Source organism: Conger conger, chromosome 18 (genome assembly GCF_963514075.1).
Source record: "Conger conger chromosome 18, fConCon1.1, whole genome shotgun sequence".
NCBI classification, from domain to species: domain Eukaryota; kingdom Metazoa; phylum Chordata; class Actinopteri; order Anguilliformes; family Congridae; genus Conger; species Conger conger.
The window spans coordinates 3,820,407-3,835,516 of NC_083777.1; the positions used below are offsets into that span (position 1 = coordinate 3,820,407).

At 49.0% G+C, this 15,110-nt stretch overlaps 1 protein-coding gene across 4 annotated transcripts in view; it reads left to right on the plus strand.

The window, feature by feature from the left end:
- LOC133118073 (striatin-like) overlaps positions 1-13,529 on the plus strand; it is a 45,699-nt gene extending 32,170 nt beyond the window's left edge. For 2 of the 4 annotated variants that reach the window (XM_061227757.1, XM_061227758.1), the window contains exons 8-18: positions 1,417-1,527; positions 2,614-2,757; positions 3,326-3,483; positions 5,011-5,186; positions 5,754-5,801; positions 6,290-6,411; positions 7,037-7,204; positions 7,736-7,876; positions 9,016-9,117; positions 9,685-9,771; positions 10,604-13,529. In XM_061227757.1, coding sequence (XP_061083741.1) covers positions 1,417-1,527; positions 2,614-2,757; positions 3,326-3,483; positions 5,011-5,186; positions 5,754-5,801; positions 6,290-6,411; positions 7,037-7,204; positions 7,736-7,876; positions 9,016-9,117; positions 9,685-9,771; positions 10,604-10,773 — 1,427 coding nt within the window. In that variant the 3' untranslated portion in view covers positions 10,774-13,529. The remainder of the gene's footprint in view (positions 1-1,416; positions 1,528-2,613; positions 2,758-3,325; positions 3,484-5,010; positions 5,187-5,753; positions 5,802-6,289; positions 6,412-7,036; positions 7,205-7,735; positions 7,877-9,015; positions 9,118-9,684; positions 9,772-10,603) is intronic. The other 2 variants (XM_061227760.1, XM_061227761.1) reach the window with 1 other exon arrangement.
- The last annotated feature ends 1,581 nt before the right edge of the window (positions 13,530-15,110 follow it).

A 15,110-nucleotide genomic window follows, 5' to 3' on the forward strand; every position in this document is an offset into this window, starting at 1 on the left:
GCCTGGTCCTCTCGCTGTTTAGCACCACCCAAAACAAGATCTCCCTCTGCACTCAAGTGACCTGCCCTGTCCCACACACGCACAGTAAGCCCCTGTCTCTGTCTCCTGGCAACCCCCGCCTACCACATACACAAGAGAAGACTCTCCCATCCGCTGAAACATTCAGCGGATAACAACGTAGAAAGGGGTGTCTGTTGTGCAAGCTTTTATCTGTTGCATAGGATCAGACCAGGCCACCTTTTACATCTGGCTTGTATGAATATGCTAAACACAAAAGTCAATCGAAGGACGTTGCGTTTCAGTTTGCCATTTAGTTAGATTAAACTATTAAAGACACCGTTTTGATTTTGAGCCGTACAGCAGTTCCATTGTACTATTGTTTACACTGTGGAGGAATGAATCTACTTAATTCAACCATGAAGTGATTGTATCTCTCATGTGTATTTAATATTAATTGCCATCTTCCTTTTCAGAAAGCGGTTCGTGGTCTGTTCAAATGCTTGTTTGACATTGAGTAGACTTTTTTTTGTTTTTGTTTGTGTAGTGTCCCTATAGTAGTGTGTCTTGTGCTTGTCCTACACTAACCAGCACTGCTAGCTGCGAAAGTAACATTTCATTCCACTCTGAGTATCTCGAGAGAAGTGGCCATTTTATTCCTTGTTGTATGCGTGGGTCATACTACATAGATGACACCTTGCCTCCAACACCTGCTGTTGGTTAATCTAACGTTCAGCCATTTCTTGGATCAGAAGTTTCCCTGCCCATCCTGTCCTATGAGGCTGATGGTGAATAGTCCGACGCCTGCAATGGGAGGCTGGTTTCACGGGTTCTTGACACAATGTTGAGAAACCACCTCTGTGGTTCCTTGCGGTGGTCATCCACAGCTGATTGTAGCAGAGGCGCTGTGGCTACCGTGGTGGGGAGAGAGCACACGGCTCATTAAAGCTACCCCATCCAGACCTGGGTCAAATACACTGTTGTTTTGGATTCAAATACTTTTCTGTGCTCGCTTGGTCTTCCCTGGTGCAACTGGTCCAGCCAACAGGACCAGAAGGCAGGGTTTCCTATATTTCAGAGTATTTCATAGGTTCTGATACACCTGACAAGCTTAGTAATGCACAGAAAAGTGTTCCAATCCAAAACCGTCACGTATCTACCAACACGTATCCATTGAGCCGTTCTTCCCTGACCTTGCGTGGTCAAAACTGAGCGGTTTTTTAAAACTTATATTAGTAGATGTGCCGTTACAATTCAGACTTTGTAACATTCTTGTTCGTGCAAGTGTGCCCGAAGTTTCCAGGAAGTCAAACCTTTATTATTCCTCGGGTACTGAAACGGTAGCGTGTTAGACCCGGGTCTGGCCCCCTCCCGTACGGACTGAGAGGCTGAAGGTCTTGGTTTGTGTTCCCTGTGTAGAAAAGGACGAGCAGGGCCCCGGGCCGGGGGCCTGGGATGTGGACCAGGGCATGATAACCAAACTGAAGGAGCAGTACAGAAAGGAGCGCAAGGGCAAAAAGGGGGTAAAGAGTAAGTCCACCAGGGGGCGCCAGTGCCTGCCTCCTTGTCTCAGCCAACCGAGCGCTGCAGGGAAAAACAGGAGAAAAAAAAACCCGCTATTTGAGCTTCTGCCATTTCCTCTTCTTCTGCTGCTCCTTCTGATACCTCACTGCAGTGTCTGTGTGTGTGTGTGTGTGTGTGTGTGTGTGTGTGTGTGTGTGTATGTGTGTGTGTATGTGTGTGTACGTGTGTGTGTACGTGTGTGTACGTGTGTGTGTTCATGTGTATGAGCGCTCTCATAGTTAAATGCCAGTACAGTCATACTATTCCAGACACATATGGTCACACTGCCAGAACCGGTCCTGTATACTTACACGACTGTAACCTCCTGCTCCATGAGACACACAGCATGCATTCACACCATTTCCCTCAGAAATGTCCAGTCACATTCTTCCAGATACAAGCCATCAATCATATACAGATACACCTTCGTAGGATCCCTAGGAACTTGCAGTATGATGCCATCATGCCCATGTAAGCCATCATGCCCATGTAAGATCTCTTTTCTGATTAAGTTGCCATCGTGATAATTTTGCCATTGTTCTCTAAACCTGGCAGTGAAGGCATCTCACCTGTATATCCTCTCTCCCACTGTGCAAAACACACCAACACATACTGCACAGTTTCCTACATTTCCCAGCATGCTCTATTTCTGAGACTCCCGGATGCGCCTGTCTGTGTGATGTTGGGTCTTTGGCTGTTTTGCTTGCTTTGTCATTTGGATCTTTTTTTCGGGCTTGACTTTTCCTCGGCCGTTTTCTCTCAACGTTTCACTCCCTCCGTGGCCGTGGCTGGGACCCCTTCCTCCATGGCTTTGTGCTCTCTCTCCTCTGACGCAGTCCTGAGGCGTGCGGTGTCTCTGGGTGGGCACGACCTCCGCTTTCCGCTGAAACTCCACTCGTATCTCTTTATTTTCTCATTCTGTTTATTCCTGTCCTCTTCGGCTCCTCTAGCTTCCTCCTCTGTTCCAGCGCCTCTCTGTGCTGTTTGACAGACCGCCCGGCTCTCCACTTCCTGTTCTAACGTATGTCCCCCCCCCCCCCCCCCCCGCCCCAGGGCCCAACCGGTCCAAGCTGCAGGACATGCTGTGCACGCTGCGTGACGCGGAGGACCTGTCCCCCCTACAGCCCCCCATGACCCCCCCATCCCGCCCGACCCCCGTCTGGACCAGCGAGCTGGACCCCGGCCGGCCTGACGACGGTACCGCCCCGCTCTGACACCGGCCTGTGGTGGCATGTGGTTTAGGCATCGGACTTTGGGCTGCGGTTCAATGCAGTCGCACACAGACGACCGGGGTTCACGCCCCGGTCCTGCCAGGTCTGCATTCAGCCGGGGCTCATTTTTGAGCCTGAGGTACAGCAAGTGAATGTTTGGCACCTGTATGGGAAAGTGCCACCAGAATCATTCACAAAGAAATCTGCGGAAAAAAATGTAATTGTTGTACATTTAGTTACATTTTATACAGCTACAGACGGTCAAAATAACACTGCACAACACTTTTGTATGTCAAGTTGGTACAGGACTTCACATAGCATAAAATCCGTATCAGAAATTTTGAAAAATGATACAGTATCAATATAAAAAAAGGCTTATCTGGTTTTTAAGAGATGTCAAATACTGAATGGGGTCAAATTGACCACAAACATAAGAGGACATACACAATCCCACCAAATTGGAAGAAAAAAAATCAAACAAATTTAGAAAAAAAACGAACAAACAAGCAGCTCCACCCACCGCTGGTTCTGATTGGCTGCTGTGCTGTTTGCAGTGGAAGCGCTGACGTTCGCACCCTCGGCGGGGACGCCCTTCGCCCTGGGCGGGGCTGGGGAGGAGGAAGACGAGGGCGAGATGGGCCTGGGGGAGATGGGCCTGGGCGAGCTGGCCGGCCTCACCGTGGCCAACGAGGCCGACAGCCTGGCCTACGACGTGAGTGGTGCATCATGGGAGATGTAGTGCATGGGCACATCCAGTGTGTGTCAGCTGACAGTCCTCAATCTCAACATTCATTTCTTTTAAAATCCCTCATATTTTAAGATATGTATGTAATAAACCTTATTCACAAAATAGGTGTTTGACGATAGGGGGAGTGATTTAATGTGTAACTCTCAGTTTAGTATCTAGACACATAATGACTGTAAAGATGGTCCCAGATCACAAACAGCCATCTTCAGGCCTGTGTCAGACAGCCCGTTGTTTAAGTAGCATTTATTGAGCTAGCTGAAAATGTGTGATTGTGTGAGGACGAGTTGCACCTCAGTGTGTATGTAGTGTGTTTTAGCTGGGCCTGGGTGGCCTCAGTGTGTATGTAGTGTGTTTTAGCTGGGCCTGGGTTGCTTCAGTGTGTATGTAGTGTGTTTTAGCTGGGCCTGGGTCACCTCAGTGTGTATGTAGTGTGTTTTAGCTGGGCCTGGGTCCCCTCAGTGTGGGTGTAGTGTGATTTAGCTGGGCCTGGGTCACCTCAGTGTGTATGTGGTGTGTTTTAGCTGGGCCTGGGTCACCTCAGTGTGTGCTGTGGTGTGTTTTAGCTGGGCCTGGGTCACCTCAGTGTGTGCTGTGGTGTTTTAGCTGGGCCTGGGTCACCTCAGTGTGTGCTGTGGTGTGTTTTAGCTGGGCCTGGGTCACTTCAGTGTGGGTGTAGTGTGTTTAACTGGGCCTGGGTCGCCTCAGTGTGGGTGTAGTGTGATTTAGCTGGGCCTGGGTCACCTCAGTGTGTATGTGGTGTGTTTTAGCTGGGCCTGGGTCACCTCAGTGTGTGCTGTGGTGTGTTTTAGCTGGGCCTGGGTCACCTCAGTGTGTGCTGTGGTGTGTTTTAGCTGGGCCTGGGTCACCTCAGTGTGGGTGTAGTGTGTTTAACTGGGCCTGGGTCGCCTCAGTGTGGGTGTAGTGTGTTTTAGCTGGGCCTGGGTCACCTCAGTGTGTGTGTGGTGTGTTTTAGCTGGGCCTGGGTCACCTCAGTGTGTGTGTGGTGTGTTTTAGCTGGGCCTGGGTCACCTCAGTGTGTGTGTGGTGTGTTTTAGCTGGGCCTGGGTCGCCTCAGTGTGTGTGTGGTGTGTTTTAGCTGGGCCTGGGTCGCCTCAGTGTGGGTGTAGTGTGTTTTAGCTGGGCCTGGGTCACCTCAGTGTGGGTGTAGTGTGTTTAACTGGGCCTGGGTCGCCTCAGTGTGGGTGTAGTGTGTTTTAGCTGGGCCTGGGTCACCTCAGTGTGTGTGTGGTGTGTTTTAGCTGGGCCTGGGTCGCCTCAGTGTGTGTGTGGTGTGTTTTAGCTGGGCCTGGGTCGCCTCAGTGTGGGTGTAGTGTGTTTTAGCTGGGCCTGGGTCACCTCAGTGTGGGTGTGGTGTGTTTTAGCTGGGCCTCAGTGTGTGTGTGGTGTGTTTTAGCTGGGCCTGGGTGGCCTCAGTGTGTGTGTGGTGTGTTTTAGCTGGGCCTCAGTGTGTGCTGTCTGGGCCGTTCTCAGGTCTCCAGCCCGGCCGACGGGCTGCAGAAGAGCTGGAGCCCGCGCTTCACGCTGCGGAGCCACTTCGACGCAGTGCGCGGCCTGGCCTTCCACCCGCTGCAGCCGGTCCTGGTGACCGCGTCTGAGGACCGCACGCTCAAGATGTGGAACCTGCACAAGACCGTGCCCGCCAAGAAGTAAGAGATTTCATTTCAAACGGATGAAATTTACATTTTTGCCCATTAATCTACTCTACACTCAGTAACCCATAATGACCAAAGTGAAAGTGTTTTCAAAATTTTTGCTAATTTATTCAAAATCAAAAACTGAAATCTCAGAATGGGTTAAACTGCCCAACGCCACGGCTGTGTGCAGACTCCCTCTGTGTGACTCCCTCTGTGTGACTCCCTCTGTGTGACTCCCTCTGTGTGACTCCCTCTGTGTGACTCCCTGTGTGACTCCCTGTGTGTGTGACTCCCTCTGTGTGACTCCCTCTGTGTGACTCCCTCTGTGACTCCCTCTGTGACTCCCTGTGTGACTCCCTGTGTGTGTGACTCCCTCTGTGACTCCCTCTGTGACTCCCTGTGTGACTCCCTGTGTGTGTGACTCCCTGTGTGACTCCCTGTGTGTGTGACTCCCTCTGTGTGACTCCCTCTGTGACTCCCTGTGTGACTCCCTGTGTCTGTGACTCCCTCTGTGACTCCCTCTGTGACTCCCTGTGTGACTCCCTGTGTGTGTGACTCGCTGTGTTACTCTCTCTGCAGGAGCACCGCTCTGGACGTGGAGCCCGTTTACACCTTCAGAGCCCACCGGTAAGCCCCTCACAGCCCGCCCATGACAACGGCCCACGACAACGGCCCACGACAACGGCCCACGACAACGGCCCACGACAACGGCCCACGACAACGGCCGAGCCGTGTCTAACACATCCCTGGATTCCACCCTCCTCTGCACTCTTCTCTTTCTCATTTCCCCCTGTCATGCCTCAGAATGTGTCAATGAGATTTCCACGAAGGCACTTGGGTCACTGTGTGTACACCGTCTTTGGCAACGTGTATCAAATCTAGCGTACACAATGTAATGCAGTATAAACCATGTAAATCAAAATAAATCGCCAACAGTAAATCAATAATATTTACGCATTCAACATGACAGTCAAGAGTCATTTTAGCGCTGGACTGGCCCGTGGGAAGCCCATGGGGATTGGGATGTTATTGCTCATACTGGGGCCATGTTCGCCGTGCCAGGGTGTTTGTGGAGTGGTGTTTGATGTGTGACACTGGGTCCTCCCTGCCTGTAGGGGCGCTGTGCTGTGTGTGGTGATGAGCGCTTCGGGAGAGCAGTGCTTCAGTGGAGGTGTCGATGGATCCATCCAGAGCTGGAACGTCCCTAGCCCCGACATCGACCCGTACGATTCCTACGGTATGACACAGCCCTTTCTGCAGGGTTCTCTTGCATTCCACAGCACCTGCAATGCCCCAGAAATGTTAAGGTGCCCATCTATGATTTCTTCATATGAACAGATACCATATTTGAGACATATTCCCAGTGGCATTTCTCTGGCAATGACCATTGTGGCCATTTGTGTTGTTTAAGTTAATTTCTATGTACAGTCCACCTCCTGCCCTTTATGTAAACGTACGCAGGGAGACCACAGAAGCCTGTGGAAGGAACGAGCGCTGCAGCAATGGGTGGTTTGCGTAGTTTGCGTGGCACAAACTTGTTGCGCCAATAACACAGGAGAGTTTGAGCTGCATCAACACAAGAGGAGGAGGAGTTTGAGCACAGTTGTCTTTGTTTGCTGTAACTTTACAACGGATGACAGTGCAAGTAGTAAAGTAATTGAAAAAGGAAACTACAGCTGGCAATCAGACAAAGGACAACATATGAGAAGGCTGTATGTCGCTGTATTTTGAACTATGGGAATTGAAGTGTAGAAGAGACCTGTTATGACCGCCAGTCACCATGGGTGTTTGCTAAATCCACGAAAACCACTACTTTCTTTAGCTATTTGAAGAAGCTGAACCGCTCCTCTCCCCTGTAATAGAATCCTCCGTCCTGCGGGGGGCGCTGTGTGGGCACTCGGACGCTGTGTGGAGCCTGGTGTACAGCGCCCCTCACCAGCGACTGCTCTCTTGCTCCGCTGACGGCACCGTGAGGCTCTGGGATGCCTCCAACACCGAACCCGCCCTCGCCATCTTTAACGAGGACCAGGGTGAGTGCTGACCTCCCTGTGTCTGTTCTCTCTACTCTGCTCTCTGTCTGCTCTCTCTGTTCTACTCTGCTCTGTTCTCTGTCTGCTCTCTGTCTTACCTCTCTACTCTGCTCTCTGTCTGCTCCCTCTGCTCTACTCTGCTCTGTTCTGTCTGCTCTCTGTCTTACCTCTCTACTCTGCTCTCTGTCTGCTCCCTCTGCTCTACTCTGCTCTGCTCTCTGTCTGCTCGCTCTACTATGCTCTCTCTGCTCTCTCTACTCTGCTCTCTCTACTATGCTCTCTGTCTGCTCTCTGTCTGCTCCCTCTACTCTGCTCTGTGTGCTCTCTGTCTGAACTCTGTACTCTTCTAATTTGCATATCGATTGCATGTGAGAGGCCTATTTTAAAGTGGTTTCTTTGCATAATTGTACAGATACAGCTCCTGTATGAGTATGAGAGACTGGATATGATTAGTCTTCCTGATTAATATGTGTGGATTGTGAACGTTGGGCGGGACGCTTCCTCAGGACCGTGTGTGATTCTCTGTCGCAGAGCTGGGCACGCCCTCGTCCGTGGCCATGGTGAGCAGTGACCCCGCCCACATGGTCACCTCCTTCAGCAGCGGCCGGACGGGCCTCTTCAACATGGAGACGCGCCAGCTCATCCTCAGCATGGAGTCTGCAGCAGAGTCAGGTACAGCACCACACGGTGGCCTGGAGGTCCAAACACCTGCATTACAGAAAACCCCATAAAGAGCTGGCAACAGGGCTGCAGATAGGGGGGCACGACTGGGGCACTGTCCCTGGATACAGGGTGTAACTATTATTGCAAAATAGGTCCTTGTGGGGCACATGACCGAGCATTACATTACAATGGTTCCTCCAGGATTGTAATGGCTCTGGGTTAATCATGGTGGCCCCTCCCTCTATGTGACTCCTCCCCTCTCTGTAGCCCCTCCACGTGGCCCCTCCCCCTCTCTGTGGGTCTCTGAGCTCATAGTGCTGGTCTCTCTTGCTCTCTGCGGGTCTCTGAGCTCATAGTGCTGGTCTCTCTTGCTCTGTGCGGGTCTCTGAGCTCATAGTGCTGGTCTCTCTTGCTCTCTGCGGGTCTCTGAGCTCATAGTGCTGGTCTCTCTTGCTCTCTGCGGGTCTCTGAGCTCATAGTGCTGGTCTCTCTTGCTCTCTGCGAGTCTCTGAGCTCATAGTGCTGGTCTCTCTTGCTCTCTGCGGGTCTCTGAGCTCATAGTGCTGGTCTCTCTTGCTCTCTGCGGGTCTCTGAGCTCATAGTGCTGGTCTCTCTTGCTCTCTGCGGGTCTCTGAGCTCATAATGCTGGTCTCTCTTGCTCTCTGCGGGTCTCTGAGCTCATAGTGCTGGTCTCTCGCTCTCTGCGGGTCTCTGAGCTCATAGTGCTGGTCTCTCTTGCTCTCTGCGGGTCTCTGAGCTCATAGTGCTGGTCTCTCTTGCTCTCTGCGGGTCTCTGAGCTCATAGTGCTGGTCTCTCTTGCTCTCTGCGGGTCTCTGAGCTCATAGTGCTGGTCTCTCTTGCTCTCTGCGAGTCTCTGAGCTCATAGTGCTGGTCTCTCTTGCTCTCTGCGGGTCTCTGAGCTCATAGTGCTGGTCTCTCTTGCTCTCTGCGGGTCTCTGAGCTCATAGTGCTGGTCTCTCTTGCTCTCTGCGGGTCTCTGAGCTCATAGTGCTGGTCTCTCTTGCTCTCTGCGGGTCTCTGAGCTCATAGTGCTGGTCTCTCTTGCTCTCTGCGGGTCTCTGAGCTCATAGTGCTGGTCTCTCTTGCTCTCAGCGGGTCTCTGAGCTCATAGTGCTCTGTTTTACAGGCTCTCTCTGCCAGATCAACAAAGTGCTGAGTCATCCCACCCTCCCCATCACCATCACAGCACAGGAAGACCGGCACATCAACTTCTTCGACAACAACACAGGTACAGTGTCCTGAGTGCCCTGAGTGTACACCTCTTTTCCATGTGAATTTCACCAGGGGGCGAGTCTGGGGCATCCGTAATAATGTGAGGATCAAGCCTCAAAGTTTAAAACCAAATTACATACCAAATTTGTACTTTTTACTTCAGAATTTATGCTGTGGCTTGGCAAGATAATGCTTATATTATACCATAAGAGTGAGGTGAGAGAACTGGTCATGAATTGTGTAATAAAATGTCAAGCTAAACTGTGGTGAGAATTGCACCAGTTGCACCAAAGTCAGAGAGAAAGCATTTCCAAATCATATTTCATAACAATAGCACAAAAATATTCTTCCAGCCGTTCATGCAGGTCTAACACCAGCTTATGGAACCTCATTAGACTATCATGGTTTGGTTCAGTTCCATGCTCAGTTCAGTCAATCGACAAATTGACTACCTGGAGTCAATTTGTTTGAATTTAAATTTGTTTTTTGTTTTGACTGAATTTGAAATGTAATTGTGGGTGTTGAGGTGTCCAGGCAGGGGATGTATGAAGGGACTTATTGGCTGGTTTCTCTCCTCTTGCAGGGAAGCTCATCCACTCCATGGTGGCACATTTAGATGCGGTGACTAGCCTGGCTGTGGACCCCAACGGCCTGTACCTGATGTCTGGGAGTGAGTACTGTGCCCTCTCCCCTGATGCCCTCTCCACTGATGCTCTCTCCCCTGATGCCCTCTCCCCTGATGCCCTCTCCACTGATGCCCTCTCCACTGATGCCCTCCCCCTGCCCTCTCCCCTGATGCCCTCTCCACTGATGCCCTCTCCACTGATGCCCTCTCCACTGATGCTCTCGACAGAAGTGTATTAAAAATCTAAAACAAAGACAGCAATTCCTGAATAGTTTCTGAACCCACTGTAAACTCCGCTGGTTCAGTCTTGTATTTGAGCACGGCTAAATCTTCAGGATGCTCTGGCAGTAGCTGGGGTTATAGATATGATTGAGCTAATTGGATAATTAAGAGTAGAACCCCTGAACCGGATTTGCCCCTGGTGGAGCTGGAGTCTCAGGAGTGTTCCAGCTGGGAAGTCCAGAGGGCGCTGTAGTCCAAGCCTGCCCTTTTTCTCCAGTCTGTGATGCAGTAAGAACAGAGCCTGGATCCTGGTGGCTTTCATTGTAGTTAGGCCACCAGACTGCTTTTTTTACACAAACACAATTAAATACAACATGCACAGGTATTACAGAGTCTGTTTCCCTTTCTGTTTCTCCCCTGTCTCCCTCTCTCAACCTGCCCCCTCTCTCTTTCTCATACTCTGTCTCTCTTTTGCTCTCTCACTCTGTCTCTATCTTTCACTCTCTCACTCTCTCCCTCTCGCTCTCAATTCAATTCAATGCTTTGTTGGCAAGACAGATTAGTACACTTGTATTGCCAAAGCTTGTTGGATGAACAACAACAACAACAACAACAACAACAAACAAACAAACAAACACAACCTCTCTCTCTCCAGGTCATGACTGCTCGGTGCGTCTGTGGAGCCTGGAGACCAAGACCTGCATCCAGGAGTTCAGCGCTCACCGTAAGAAGCTGGACGAGTCCATCCACGACGTGGCCTTCCACCCCACCAAGGCCTACATCGCCAGCGCCGGGGCCGACGCCCTCGCCAAGGTCTTCGTATGACAGGGACCGCCCCCGCCGCCGGGGACCAATCGAGAGGGGCGACCGGGGTCAAGGGCGGGGCCTAGCGGTCAGGTGACGCCCCCCCCCACCCCTGCGATAGGGCACTGTTTCCCTCGCGGCTCCATCGCCCAGCTCCGCCGTGGGAGGGGCCAGGATGACCAGGAGGGCGGGGACAACCAAAACGGGCGGAGTCTCTCCATTCAGGCGGGGCCTGGGTGTGACTGGGCGTGGCCAAATGTGTGCTCCAGTGTCAATCCGGCACAGGCAGGCACCGACTGTTGATATTCACTATTAATCACGGGGTCTTTCTCTCTCTCTCTCTTAACTGAAGGGTTCCTCAGACTTAGTGTAGGGACGGTGTTGGGGAAGCAGGGATGGTGTCTAAGATGGCTGCCTGCTGTGTTCTCTCTCTCTCTCTCTCTCTCTCTCTCTCTCTCGCACGGCGTGGCACCCGATCGTCCCTCTTCAGTGTGGTTTGAGTTTTCGGATGAAAGGAGAGAACTGCCCAGGAGCCTCTCCGATGAGAGCTCCCGTCTCCCCGCCATCTCCTTAGCTTTCCTGCCCTTTTTTAAACTTTTAATGAAAATGTGCCTTCGCTTTGGGCAGGTCTGCAGAACAATCTTTTACCCGGCTGTTTTTTTATTTTTTTTATTTAAGGGGAGCGTTCAGGTACCGTGAAATGTCATGTGTTGAATTGCAATTGTTTAAAATACACAAGACTTGGGTGTTAAATTAAAGTATTGGCTGATTTGAGTGTCGGTTAGACTGCAGAACTCAAAGGGTTGATCTCCGTATGGAGGGCGTGGCGGAATGTGGCAGGAAGTGACCTGGCTGCTAGCAGTATGTCCACTTTGGTTCTGCAGGAAACGGGAAGTGCACACTCATCTCAGTCGTTACAGTGCGACAGTATATATGGGAATTTGCAGTTTAGTGGTTCCCTATTGCATTGTTGGTAACAATTTTTCCAGTATTTAAATATTGTAAGTAAGAAAATGATTTTCAACAAAAGAAAAGATTAAAATACTACTATTGTCTTTTTCTTGTCCTCATGAATGCCCCTGCGTCCCCCAAAAGACAGCCGGAAGACTTGGTCCCCTTTCATTAGGTTTGCCTGTGTCGTTTGGCCCAAATGCTGTCAGGCATTGTCAGACCTGCCTTACAACCCGTTTCGAATAATACTAATTTGTAATTTAGCTGATGCCTTTTTCCAAAGCGACATACAGTTGATTAGACTAAGCAGGGGACAATCCCTCCTGGAGCAATGCAGGGTTAAGGGCCTTGCTCAAGGGCCCAGCAGCTGTGTGGATCTTATGGTGTCTACATCGGGGCTTGAACCAGTTCAATGGCTTGAATCAGCCTTCTGAGCCCCAGTCATGGACCTTAGCCACTAGGCTACAGGCTTCCCATTTAGAGGCTTTCCGACCGCCATTCCCAGAATTCCTACAGGAAGTGCATTTTGTCACAGGTGAAGTGCATCAACACTAATTACTGCTGCTCTTGCCATCATATGCTGGGGCCTTGGACTCTGTTCATGAAGCCAGGCCAAGTATGTAAATACTGCAATAATATTACAGCTCACAGGTCGGAACGTGAACTCGAGTCAGGGTGCGGTTGTCGAACGTTCAGCTCATTCCAGTATCCGGGTGAATTAGAATTCTTTCTTTTTGAATAAAGAATTCCTCAAATGAACATGCATCATGTCTGCTCTAGTTTCACAAAAGTACCCATTGTAATGTACACTGTGCTTACTTGTACTGTACTTGTGGTAAGAAATTGTATAAAGCCAGTTTCTCATGTCCCTAGACAAACTGCACCAGAGCTGGTTTGCAGTCGCAAATTGTGTGTCCCTTGCTTCTTGGTTAAGCCAAATAGATTGACTCTGACGAAAGCTCATAGCATAGTGTCTTAAGGCTGCTCCACACCAAGAACGATGACTACAACGATAACTATAATAGTAACTAAAAATACTGTTGCTCTAAAAATGTATATAACTCAAGTGGACGGCAGAGTCCACATTACAGTTATAACAACGACAGTGACAAACGGTCGTTGGGATAACGTTAAATGATAAAACACTGACAGCCAAACAAAATCTATCCAAATTGACAGGGCTTCATGTGCAAAATGACATGGCCAAGACACTGTTTACTGAACGTTATGGTTCAGCAGTGTGGATGCTCACATCGTTATCGTTATTGTTATAGTTGTAGTTTTTTGGTGTGGATGTACCTTTAATGTGTGATAGAAGAACAAAAGCTGTGTCCCTTGTGGTGAATGATAGCACTCAAAGGACACCGTTTGATGAATCTCCTACGATGGCGGGCGGATCGGATAAAAACTTTTCCACAGCGTATTGCACTGTACCCTCTAATCAGAGTGCTGTGTATTTATTGTGCCATTTTGAAATCGGTTGAATATATGCAACGATTAGCTGCATGTAACTTTTGTACTTTGTGTTTTCCTTTGCTTATCTAAACATACAGGCAGTACGGCCTATTGATATTAATTGCTGCTTGTCTGGTTTGTTCTGGGAAATATAAAAAACGGAAATATTGGATTCCATTGTTGTCCCCCTGTGTGACTATAGCATCCTTGGTGGTGTGGTCTAGAGACACAATCTCAGAGTTGTCCCTCAGAGGAATTCAAAGCACATGTAGCAATGTTCCTGTAAATGTTGCTCTGTATGTAAAAATCTGAAACTGATTCTTTTTTTCTGTGATTACTTGAATCTCAATAATTAAATCTTTGGGATACCAGTTGTGTTTTGCAGTATGGTTGAAGATTGTCTTTTTTCATTATTTGCTGTACATATATATGCATCAAAACTGATGAAATACAGGGAGTTGGTTTATTTCTCAGGAGATTTCAGTCTGGTCTGTGGGACTGGTGTTTGGGGGTTTTCTTCATTATGGTGAGAATTCCTTGAACTTCAAATATAGAATAACTTCAAATATGTTCCTTGGCCTACCAGGCCCTTTTATGATTACTGAGCTCACTAGTGCTCCTTCTGCTTGTGTTCCAGTCAGTTGATTTTGGTAAACCTTTGGTTTTCCCTGTGTTTCTTGATGGTATTTCCCTTAGTTCTCAGCCTCATAATGGCTTCTTTGACTTTCATTGATGCAACTCTGGTCATGTTTATGGTGCCATCAAATGGTGCCGCCTCCCCCCCCCCCCTCCCCCCCTTTTGAAACAAAAATGTATAATAAAATACCCTCTAATAAAAACTGAGAAAATTGTGCTGTACAGAGCCAGATCAAGAAAAAGGTTGTCTCAAACATTACGGTGCTGTGCCGTGTGTTTGTGTGTGTGTGTGTGTGTGTGTTTTCTGTTGGTTATTTCCTGCTGTACAATACCATGCTGACTTTTGAAACCGCACCCAAAAAATGCCTCTGTTGTTACTAACTCAACTTCAAGTGCTAGATTATATTACATTACATTACATTATTGGCATTTGGCAGATGCTCTTAGCCAGAGCGACGTACAGTTGATTAGACTAAGCAGGAGACAATCCTCTCCTGGAGCAATGCAGGGTAAAGGGCCTTGCTCAAGGGTCCAACGGCTGTGCAGATATTATTGTAGCGACACTGGGATTCAAACCACCAACCTTGCCTGTCCCAGTCATTTACCTTAACCACTAAGATTATGATGGACGATTATTTTGTGAATATACGCAAATACCATTGGTCAAACACACCTGTGGTCCAATGCAGTTTTTTGAAGCTCCGCTTCTGTTGGGGCATCTTCGTGTTCGTAGGACACTTTGGAAATGAGGCCCCAAACAAAATGGTGTCTAAAAATTCCCATAAAATATTTCCATACTGAGCCAAATCTTTTAAAGTCTGACCAGCTATCCAGAATTTAGCAGAGGATACTGCGGGAAGCTTTGCCGATTATAGGATATAGGATTTACGAAAGCTTGTGGATACGCCAAGTCTGCCTGTTATCGTTTACCATTATAAAGTTCAAATGTATAGAGTTGTTCAAGATCATGTGTATTTGATAAACTTGATAATTTTCCTGTACATAATAGGTTATTCTGTTTTTTCACAATGTATACTTCTTTAAAAAAGGGGGGGGGGGGGAAGATACAGTGTATCAATGGCAGTAATAAAAAACAAGAGATGTGCATTATCTGAAGAGAGAGTCTGATTGCCTCAAATCAGTGGACTATTGCTGCTACTAATGCTAAGGTGAACCGGGTGGTTGCTAGGTATTGATAACAGCCAATCAGAGTTTGGATTTGTGGCTAATTGTATAATGCAAGGCAAGTCATGCCATGTAAGTATATGGAAGGGCTAGAGGACCGTGTGACATCAGATGGAGAGGCTGCAGTTCAG